Source organism: Myxocyprinus asiaticus, chromosome 8 (assembly GCF_019703515.2).
Source record: "Myxocyprinus asiaticus isolate MX2 ecotype Aquarium Trade chromosome 8, UBuf_Myxa_2, whole genome shotgun sequence".
NCBI lineage: Eukaryota > Metazoa > Chordata > Actinopteri > Cypriniformes > Catostomidae > Myxocyprinus > Myxocyprinus asiaticus.
Genome location: NC_059351.1, coordinates 53101238 through 53113385, shown reverse-complemented (window position 1 = coordinate 53113385; position 12148 = coordinate 53101238). Strand labels below are relative to the sequence as shown.

The 12148-nt window shown below is 34.8% G+C and overlaps 1 protein-coding gene and 1 long non-coding RNA gene across 2 annotated transcripts in view; both read right to left on the bottom strand.

Moving 5' to 3' along the window:
* Positions 1-686: 686 nt before the first annotated feature.
* The window catches only part of LOC127444991 (polymeric immunoglobulin receptor-like), an 84181-nt gene continuing 72719 nt past the window's right edge, over positions 687-12148 (bottom strand). The window contains exon 12 of the mRNA XM_051704687.1: positions 687-1746. Coding sequence (XP_051560647.1) covers positions 1597-1746 — 150 coding nt within the window. The 3' untranslated portion in view covers positions 687-1596. The remainder of the gene's footprint in view (positions 1747-12148) is intronic.
* LOC127444994 (uncharacterized) lies at positions 6231-7212 on the bottom strand. Its single transcript, XR_007897912.1, has 3 exons — positions 7086-7212; positions 6654-6965; positions 6231-6480 (listed from the first exon to the last, which is right to left on the bottom strand). It is a non-coding gene; the product is annotated as an uncharacterized LOC127444994 (long non-coding RNA).

Genomic DNA, 12148 nt, shown 5'->3' with positions numbered 1-12148 from the left:
TGTGTGTAATTATGTGTATATTAGATATGTAAATTGTGTAAATCTGGTGCTTATTGTAAATTGTATATGTCTCATCACTGTCATGACTGCTATGTTGCTCGGAACTGCACCCAAGAATTTCACACACTATTGCACTTGTGTATATGGTTGAGTGTCAATAAAGTGATTTGATTTTGATTTGAAGTCGTGGTAAGGGCAACGACTGAGTCTGAAATTGTGTGAGAGAGATGAATTCTAATGAATTGTAATGGGATGAAATGTAAAGAGGGATGTTGGTAACAGTAGCCAAAGAACAGGCCATTATGTGTTAATGAGAGTCATTTACAGTATGAAAAAAAAAAAAAACAACATGATTTCAATTTAAGTACTTCTGCTGTGCCACGTGCCACGTTAGAGGATTCTGTAATTACTCCAAATTACCAGCAGGGGGAGTAAAATTACCATGGATTATCTGAACTCATGTTAACAGTTTAAACACACATTTCATACTGGTGCGGTGGACAACCATAGGTGAAAGAGTTAATATAGGTAAAGTTGTTAATGTAAAAAGTACAAACAAATAAAGCAACCACATATATATAAAGCGGTTAACTAAAAAATTGAAACCAAACACACGTGTATAAATCTTTAATCTGTTGAAATCAGTAACTGTTTAAATCATGAATAAATTCATCAAATTTCCTCTCGTGTTGACCAGTGAACTGTCCTATTCAACAGTAGACAGTTTTGGACTTTTCAAGATAAAAACAATAGCAAACTATTTTGATTTCTTAATGAATAAAATATGGCAGTTATAAAAATATGTCAGAATAAAATGTGTAAATATAAAACTTAAGAACAGTTTAAAAATGAAAAGCATTATCTGAAAAAGCATAATCTAACAATAAAGCATACTTGAACTGAAACATAAAACAACATCAGCACAAGTCTCATGTCACAAGTTCACGTATAAAGCATTTCTGAGAAGTTTTTAAAAATGCTAAAATGATTAAGTTATTAAAAATGGACTTCCTTGCAAGCTATCTGTAACTAATTTCTCTTGCATGTCCAAATCTAAAGCAGAACAAAAGTGCAAGTCAAAGTTGAGCATCATCATTTTCAAAGAGGAGAGAAGAGCTCACAAGACAACACAGTCACACATTCATTTTAACAGCTCTGAACACAAAAGTGATTTTCCTCATTTATAACATTCTAACAGTTTAAGAGCTGCTATTAATGAGTCTTTATAAAATATATGTGGGGGAAAGATGCTGCATCTCATCTACATTTGGAATTGAAAATTTGCATAGTGCAGTGAGTGTCACTTAAGTGTTGCATTTCCTGGTTTTTTCACACCTTCAGATAAAGTGAGAAGACAAACTCTTTACACATACTGATGAATGTCTGAAAGTCGCTGTTTCAAACATGTAAAAGGAAGCAACATGAACATACACCTTAAAGTCTCTCATGATTCAGCACACTGTTGATATTTTAATATTAGATTATGGGTCATTTTTACAAAATATCTGTGAGCCAAATCAAATGTTAAAATATCACAATGCATTTTAAAATACCCTTGGAATTGTTTGATTATCTGTAATATCTGTTATTATGGAATTAGTTCAGTCTTGTGCAGTATCTGATAGTGGCATAATCAGTGTGAATCTCCTCTTTACTGAATGTGACTGTATCATCAGTGAGAGAATCTTCATGTTTGTGGAAACTGACAGCAGCATACAGGAGCCCATCAGAGGAGTTTGAGGGAAACTGTACAGTAGAGTAAAGAGGAGCTGATGAAGGATCTGAGAGAGAATCACGTCTGCTGTCTGCACAGGATGACTGAAATAAATACAGTATGGCAAACATATAGAAAAATATATATTTCAAACAAAGAGAACATACAAGCATTTACTATAAGTGCATGCATTGTACCATATGAATTCTGTTAACTCCCTTTCACAAAACACACACTGTAACTCACCGTTCTATTTGTATCTCTCTTTCTCTTGTCTGATGTTGAGGTGATTTCTGATGAACAAAAAACAAAATCAAGACATCAGTAAGAGAAGACACAAATAAATGCAACTGTATATGTGTGTGTGTGTGTGTGTGTGTGTGTGTGTGTCACCTTGTCTCGTGTGTCTTAATTTACAAACAATCAGAGTGAATCCTCCAATCAGCAGCAGAATCACACACACACAAATGATGATGATCATGGAGAAATCTGAAAATAATATTGATAATTACAGAAAAACACAGAGATACTTTAATAAAATAGAAGTTAAACAAATATTAAAATATATAACATTCATGTCCAAGTTACAGTCAGCTTTAAAGTGTACAATACAAGCTAAAAGTAATGTCTAATTCATTTCTGTTTCTAATGAAGTTTGTGGGCTTGTTGATTTCAGTTTTATAACGGCAAGAGAAATCTTTTACTTTTCAGCTTTTTCTCTTCATAACACACTAAACGTTCATTTAAATTATTATTATTATATTCTTTAAATATACATTTATCTAGAAGAATTGAGAGCGTACATTTTAAAATATCTCACTGTATTTTTAAAATACTAGTGATACTGTTTGATCATCTGTGATCTCTCTTAAGATAATTAGTACGTTGACTGACAGTAGCATAGTCGACAAAACTGCTTAACTGAACATTACTGAATCATCACGAGAGAATATTCATGCTTTTTGAATAGTTTTTTTTTAAGCTGAATTACTCTGCAGTAAAAATGACTTCAATCAAAGCCTCTCTTCTGCAGAACTGCACACAACCTGTGATCTACTTCTTTTATAGGTCTCTCTGTTTCTTTAGCCATGTGGTCACACAGTGGGTTTCCTGAATAAGTCTGTTAAATGTTCACAGTCAAACTAAGACTAAAGACCTGGAACGTTCTACAGTTTTCTGTGGTTTTCAGCTGGTGTGAAAACAGTCTGTTCATCACGCACACAATTCACAACCAGAAATGATGAGAAACTTTTATACAAAAACATAAACTAATTAAATAAATAAATAAAATAGATATTTTAATATGACACCAGATAGATTCACTCCACTAGCTATAGCCCTGTTTACACTGACTGAATGTTTGAGAATTCAAATTACAACTTTAAAAATGTCCAAAACTTGTATTTGTACTGATTTTCTTCATCATCTTATTATCATTTTTGTATCATTTTATCATTGTATTACCAATATTCAGGTGCACACACACACACCTGCATCTGACCCTACATGGCACTATAAGCAGTTTTAAGTTTAAAGGTATATTCTGGGTTCAATACAAGTTAAGCTCAATCGACAGCATGTCAATCTTGGTATAATGTTTTTAATTAAAAAAAGAAGATGCAAAAATCAAGGTTACAATGAGGCACTTTCAATGGAAGTCTATGGGGTCAATTTTTGGAGAGTTTAAAGGCAGAAATGTGAAGCTTAAAATGTTATAAAAGCACTTACTAAAACTCATGCAGTTGTTTAAATCGTCATTTTTACAGTCGGTTTAAGGTTTTATGGTTTCTTGACATTACATTGTCATGGCAACGAAGTTGTAAAATTGATTATAACTGTACACAGAAAAGTTTAGTAAGTGATTTTATCACAGTAAAATATTGTTTATGTCTTGTGTCTATACTTTTGAAACAGTGAGTATTTTAATGTTTACAGATTGACCCCATTGACTTCCATTGTAAGTGTCTCACTGGAACACATATTTTTTTGCTTGTTTAAAGAAAAGGAGGGACGACTCAAAATAATTGTTTGTGGTAATCAATATTATGCCACAAATCCTGTAGATTGAGCTTAACTTGTATTGAACCCGGAATATTCCTTTAAGTTACGATAATATCTTCACCACCAGCGGTGTAAAGTAACTAAGTACAAATACTTTATTACTGTACAGATGTAGCTAGTCGTTTTTTAAAATATGAACTTTAATTGAGTTTTCAATTTGTTGCAGCTTTCAATAATACTTTGCAACATATTTTTTTTTACTTATTTTTACTCTGATACATTTTGCACAAGACCCTCATGTAAAACATTTTTAAACTTTCAGACAAGGCTTTGTCAAACCAACATCAATCTAGTTGTGACTGTTCTCTATAAATAATGACTGTACATGATTTGATTGTTAATACGTGCTGATATATGAATATTTCACGAGTTCGCCTGCCCATGTAATCTTTGAACGATGAAGGTAACGGCTTGTGGCTTTCTGTCCGTAAAGGAGGGGCTCGAGGATGAGGCCCCCTTTTTGGGACTAGTGAATAGATTAGGAAAGCTATAAAGCAGGAACTCTTAAAACAGGGGATGGAGATGGGGAGATGCCGAAAGGACCGTCACAAGAGAGAGGTAAACAGCAGCTTATTTATTCTACAGTTTAAAAGTTGATGAGATGGAAAGGTTCCTCCCGAACCTTCATTTATAAACTTGTGCCAAGGATGATGCAAATAAATTAACTCTCTTACCCCTGCTGATGTTTATATGTACTTTAGTGATGGCATCAGATCCACACCAGTATATCCCAGAATCCTCTTGTCTCAGATCAGTGATGTTTACAGTAAAGACTCCAGTAGATGCTTCATCACTTAAAGAGAATCCATCATGTCTGATTCTCTCCAATGAAACTCCATCCTTTACACACATTGAGGCTTGATGTCCTTTACAGAAGAATTTCTGATGTTCATCATGATGTTTGCACTTGATTGAGATGTTGTCTCCTTCAGACTGATTCAAGATCAGCTCTGAAAAGAACAACAATTTCACTCCACACAGTTCAGGCACATGTAATATTCATATTGAGTTGTTCATGTCCCTCACCTTGTTTCCTGATAATGATCAGATGAGTGCAAAGATAATTCACGTCTCTTTCTAATGTCATTGCACAGCAGTATTTCCCAGCATCCTCTGCTGTCAGTCCAGTGATGGTCACAGTAAAGACACTTGCTGTGATGTCATCATTCAGAGTCAATCTGTCAGTCTTGGTCTCATTCTGGTCTGTCACAGTCTCAATGAGAGGATTTCTATCTCTAGTGGAGCACTTCCCCTTACAGAGATACTTTGACTTTGATTTATAGATCGGATCATAAGGACAGATGATCTCAACAGATTCTCCTTCATGACCAAATACTGGAGGCACTTCAAAGAAAGATAGAGAAACATTTTATGCTTATACTGTACAAATTAAAGTAATTGTCTGTTTTACTCACTGATGAGGTTGAGATGAACTTCAGTGGTCAGAGAGATGAAAGTCAGATGTTCTTCACTGGTTTCTGTTCCACACCAGTAAACTCCAGCATCTCTCACTGTCAGATTACTGATTCTCACAGTAAAAACTCTTGCTTCATTTCTCTCAGATAAAGAATTCATTTGTGTCTCTTCAGATGTGTTGACAGTTTGACAGATGTGATCATCATCCTCTTTACAAAAGTGTGTTGAACTGACTTCATGTTCCTCTGGGATCTGACAGAAAATCTTCACTTCCTCACCAAGATAAACAGATTTACTCACCCTTTGTACTAATAATGCATCTATAAATAAAAACAAAGTGTATACAAATCTGAAGAAAATATTTCATACATGCTAGATAAATAAATAAGTACCGTAAAATGTGTTAGATAATTGTAAAAATGATCTACATATAATTTCCACACCCTCTTTGACGTCCAGTGTGACTTGAGTAACTCTGTCAGTATATTGAGATACATTGACTCCACACCTGTATGTTCCAGCATCTCCAGCATTCAGATCTCTAAAGAACACCATCAAGACTCCTCCTCTGGTGTCATCATATAAAGAAACATCTCCATTTTCCATCCATTTATTCTCAACTCCTGGATACTTCCTCTCAGAACATCCATCTGATTCTTTACAGATATATTTTGGGTTGGTTTTGTACTGAGGGTGTTCACACTTGATAATGATCTGACCTCCTGAGTAACCGGTCACTCTATATGAACCCACTTTATCTGACAATCACAAATATCACATTATACAACTCATCACATCTGAATAAATCAACCTTCCGCATAAACCATGAAATATACTGATATTACGAGCATGTAAAAGAAGACATGAACAGTGAGAACATAGTCAAATGATTCGATTGAGAGTTGATTTACTTACTAATAGTATGCACACATACAGTAGCAAGTACGTGATACTGTTGTTGCTACTTACTGATAATGTGAAGATGAACAGTATGTAACAAGGGAGTAACTGTACGATTATCTGTAGATCCCAAACTCCACATAAATAAACTCCTCCATCATCTGGTGTCACAGCAGTAATTCTGACACTGAAGAGATTTTTATATCTTTCATCAGAAATACTGAATCTTCCTTTCATATTCCATGTGCTGTAGATCTCCTCAATGGATGTTTTTCCTTCTTTGAATATTGCCTTCCAGTTATTCTTGTGATTCTGTGAATATTCACAGCTGAACTCAGCAGTTTCTCCACTATTCACAGTCACTGTTTTTGACCTCCCACAACAAGAATCTGTCATTCACATATAATAACACAGATGTTACATATTGATTGCCTTAATAAATACTATTAATAAATATAATATAATATAATATAATATAATATAATATAATATAATATAATATAATCAGTTCTATTGTTTTTTTTTTTTCATTACACAATGACTTAAATCCCAAATGACTGACCTCCAATCACATTTAAAGTCATATAAATGAACCACTGCCTATTAAACCCGATCTGGTATCTTCCAGCATCTGTTGTTTTCAGTTCTCTGATGAAGATCATGAGGTTTCCATATTTGTTATGAAACAGAGTGAATCTTCCTTCAGTAATCCATTGATCATGTTTCTTATCTTGTATAATTGTTCTGTATGGATCATGTTTAGCCATGTATTTAAAACAGTTATCGCACCAAAGCTTCCAGGAATTAACAAGAACACTTCCTCCAGAATATCCAGTCACATCAAAGCATCTCACTGAACCTGATCAGATTAATACTGTTATCAGAAACATCATTAAATAATTATTTGTCTATACGTCATTACTGTATATGGATTTAGAGAGTTTAAGTAGAGTACATCATGATTTGTGCAGTATTGAAAGAGAAGTGTATTGACCTGAGATGAGGTAGAATGTGAAGACGATGAAGATCTTCATTGTGAGTTGAGTTCAGCTTCACAGCAGCTCTGATTCTCCTCACAGGATGTTTGTCTTCTTTATGCTGAATGTTCTCTGTGTGTATCTGTCTGTCTCTACATCTGTCTGCTTTAGTTACTTCCTCTTTATTCAGCTCTTTATAAGTAATGATCAGATTTCCTCCCACCATCACCATTCACTCAATATTCATCACAGAGAAACAGCGACCTCTAGCTGACATTGGAGGTTCTGCTGCTATAAACTCATTCTGAGGTGTTCCTGTCATTTGGGTTTGCAAACTGTCCTTTATTATTTGGGATGTCCTGTATTTAAGCAGGGAAACACTTCTACTGAGACATAATTATTGTAGTTACTAAACATTTGCCAGGTTATGTCTAGTGCCGTGCCTTCACTAAATTATTTTTGGTCGGATTTTGATCTGATTTAGCTAACATATTTCCGAGGTTTGCGACAAAACCCCTGGATCACAGCCTAATATCTGCTCGCTTTGGTCTGTGATGCTCATCAAGTATGAGCAGTTCAACAACGTGATCTGAGCTATTCTTGAGATGTCAAAGATGCCACATAATCATGTATTGTGAAATGCAGCATCAGTGGCAAATTTCTCCAACCTGTCACATTTTATCATGCATCTTTATGTACAAGAATGGAAAGCAACAATTCAATCATGACTATGTTTTATTGTAATAAACTAACAAGAAAGAATTTTAACAAATAAATATATGGTCTGAGCACTATACTATGTCCACGTCTTCCCAATCATTATTTCTGCCATATTTTCTTTTTTCATATCCGCTTTTGTTTTTCAGACAAAATTAGTACAAAGACAACTTTTGGACTCCGAGCTGATCGTAACCATCTATTCCTGGAAAGTTTCTTGCATACCGTGAGAGCACATATGATTGAACAGAAAGCCAGGCTTCATTTGCCATCAGTCACTCGATTATCTAAAACTAATACATGCCTCGATATGGGCCTTCATTGGAAATTGTGCTGCTTGTTCGATACATGCTTTGGAGCATCTGTGTTTTTATTACTACATACTATTTTCCCTGTTCTTTCTGCCCCTCCAGACCTATCAAAGCCCAAAGCATCAGCTAGCTCTGCATGTTTAGCTCCTCCAGTGATCACTGAAAAACCTCTCAGAACAGATAAAAGGTGTCTTCGACCTCATGCATCGCTGCATAGACCTTGTCCACAAGGGGCTCAGGAGGACATTCTAGATACATGACATTCTAGAGCCTCTATATCACCAACATGATTAAAACTCAGCTGAAAAACCTGTTGTATGCTGTGTACTAGATGTTTACTGCCTCCTGGTGAAAGTTTCCATGCTCTTCTGGATGTATAAGACCTAGTAATATATTTTCCAAAATGGCTACCTTCACACTGTGATGCACTCGTCTATTTAATGTGAAATCTTTGCTGATTTTGATCAAGTAAAATATTACTGGTATTTCAAAATCTGTATTTATTGAATTGAAGCAACATGTGCTCACTTAAAATGTCATTATTTTATAGACAAATCATGTTGAAAATGTATCAAATATGATACAACAGGTTTTTCAGGAATATCTCTCAATCATCATTCCATTCATGTCCACCATAATAAAAATCTTTTAAAATACTGACATATAATTTTTAAAGAAATATTTGAAGTGTGATTTATTTTACATATGCAGCTTGCTCTGTCATTCTATAGATCTTGTGGTTTTTGTAAATATCTCACAGTTTGTTATTATAATGTGATCTTACTATTAAAAAAAATAAAAAAAATAATGTAATTTTTTTTTTCAAATATCAGTATAGTATTTGGTGTATTTTTTTTTTAATCATATTGCAATTTAGGTGCTGAACTGCAATGTCATACATTTCTATAGAGCAAGGAGAGGAAGTTGTCATGGCCAATCTCTGAAAAGCCCATGATGTCCTCTTAAGATACACAGACTATATACAATGCATTGCTATTACTGCCTGTTTGCCCTACATCACAAAAATGCTCTAAATGAAAATGGCGCTGGGGCCATTGCTAGCCATAATCCGCCCCTGATCAATCATTTAAAGGTGCAGTATGTAAGATTCAGAAACCCTTGTTATTAATGACACCTGTGGCCGTTAAGTGAATTGCAGCCTGTTGCTCGTGATCGCGCGCACACACTCCATAGGGACGCGAGCATCGACCAAAACAAAGAGACTGAACGTGATTCACCGGCATCATGCTGACAGATGAGGTAGCATAATTAAAATGCCACAGTTATGATTGTTTTACTGCAAACTTTGAGACTGTATATTATATTTGACTCTCCAGTGCTGGAACAGGGCTAAAACAAAGTGTGGATATAGGTCTGACTATGCGAGACAGTAGTTTGAAGTAATCACTTTTCTTTGCATGATACATTGACTGCAATTATACCATAGCCTATGTCGGCGTTAGCTAGCTAGCCAGCTTTATCAATTGCTGTTAGCTAAATTTGGTGGATGATGACAGTAGCTGTTTATAAAATAGACTGTACATTATAAATATGTTGATACAATTCAGTACTGAAATGATTTCATCACAACTGTCATTTTGACATATCGATGCGCTATTGTTTTATAATAATAGAATGTATATATTTTCTGTATAATCAAGTTACGTTACACTAATGAATGGAGTCTTTTTGCATTATCTTGAACACTGTCTAGCATTCATTTCATGTGTTATTGTAGTTTACCTTGCAGAATAATTACAGATTAACATTGACATTAACTTGACTTTTAGTATAAAGAGAAGATCGTTTAAATTACATGAAAGTTACGAAGCAAGGTAGCTTGCAATTTGTCAGCGTTAGCAGGCAAGATCAAGTTAGCTAAAATGACATAGATCAATCCTTATGGCACTATATTTCACATGCTTTGCAGTTATGTAAGCTTACCTGTCCAATAAGAAGAACGCCAATTTAGAGTTTGTTTTGATCCCCAAAACCGAATGAAGGTCCCACCATGAATCAAATGTCTTCCCGATGTCTAGTTTTCGCTCAACCACGATCACGTTCCCGCTTAGCCAGACGGGATTCAGTAAAAACATTTCTTTTTTTTTTTTTGGCTTAATCTGAGTTTGTGTAAGAGTCAGTGTTGTGTTTGGAGCCGGCCGTTTGCTGGATTCCATCTCTAACGTTATCTAGCGTTGCAGACTGTCTGTTGACAGTGTTAAATAGTGGAAGCACTGAAGCAAGGCTCTCGGGAGCACGCATAAACATCACATCCTTTGGATTTATCTGGCAAAAGCGACCCGCTCCCTTCGTATGAAAATCAGTCTACAGGCTTTAATAGGCAACCTAGGAAATCCGGGAAGGGCTCATTTTTTACACTGCGTTACAAACCGTTCACACATTGGCAAAAAAAAAAAAAAAACGAATATTACATGAAAAATGTTACATATTGCACCTTTAAATTGTAAGAGCAGTGAACAAGTACGCCATTACCAAGGTGTTTATTCTGACATCTCCAGCTCAGCGAAAACTCACACAAATCTTTTTTCATAACAGTACATCATGTTTATATCATGTTATATTATGTTTATCATGTTTATTCATAAAAAAATGAATTTATTCAAAATGGTTAAAACTACTGACTTCTTTGTTGGTATTAAAATAATATAGGTCAGGGCCTCGTTTCCCAATAGCATCATAAACCTTAGTAGATCGTAGAATACATATTACGATTCATCTTAGTTTTGCGGCCCGTTTCCCAAAGCCATCATAACTTAAGTAGTACAGGAAAATGCTCGTAGATTAACAAGTGCTCTGGAGTAATCGTACAGCGCAAAGAGCATCGTAAAGACACAGACTTACTGATGCAGTGAGATCCAGCAGATGGAAATGAGTTCAATAAATCAGATGATCTGTAGAAGGAATAACAACTTTTAATTTGTAAAAATGTATAAATGAATAAAAATGAATTAATGAATACTGAATAAATGCGATAATACAGAAAATAAATGATTGATTATAAATGTTAAGTAGATATATCTTAAGGATCCAAGGACTAAGTCTGGAATAAACCTAATAACACAAAGTCTTGTCTTTGTCAAATGAACTAAGTAAAATAGAAAAAAAGTTAAAGTACAGAGATGAGTTGAGATGAGGGCTCAAAGTTGGAGATCAGATGCGAAGAGCTAGAGAGTTGAGATGTTAGTCTGACACCCAGATATTCGATAAGGTCTTTATACCCTCTTGGGACTGTGCCAGCAGGCATTTCCTTTCTAGATGCAGAAAGTTCTGCACAATGATGTAATGGCCCTAAGTGTCAGGTCAGGTGGTTATGGCTGTACAGGAGTGTGAAACATGTGGTTTGAGTGGAAAGATAGACTATAGATCCACTCGTACATTTGTTTATGCAAACGACTTGTAAATGTACTTATCTCAGCGAAATCCGAGGACAGGTGTCCTGAAACATATCCTGTTGTGTACTAGGTCTATGTCTGCTCTATGTCTGCATGCTTCTTAGAACAATAGCAGACATAAACTATGCTCTCTCATTCCAGCTCTGAAACCTCATCAGGTCAAAAGGGTAATCAACAGGTCAAAAGGGTAACAAACTGATATACTAGAAGACCAGATGTATAAATTTGGTCTCACGTATGCATTTAATTCTCATGGGAACATTGAACACATAAGGCATCAAGCATGAATATAATGATAGTAATACAGTGATGATAGGCTATAAATGTAAATATAAAAATATGATTGCATAGCTTGTGATTACAGTTGATTTGAAGCATAATATCAATAAGCAAAAAGTAAAATATATGGGAAAGACTCTAGCCACTTGCATCACTTATGCAGACACCTGCAGGCAAATGCAAAATACACCTGATACAATTGAAATACCTATAGCTACACTTTATGCTTATTTAATATCAGTATACATACGTTTTATTTTATTATTATTTTTAACCGACAAGGATAATAATAATAATAATAATAATAATAATAATAATAATAACATCAGTAATAAATGCAGAAAATGTTTAGTCAATATT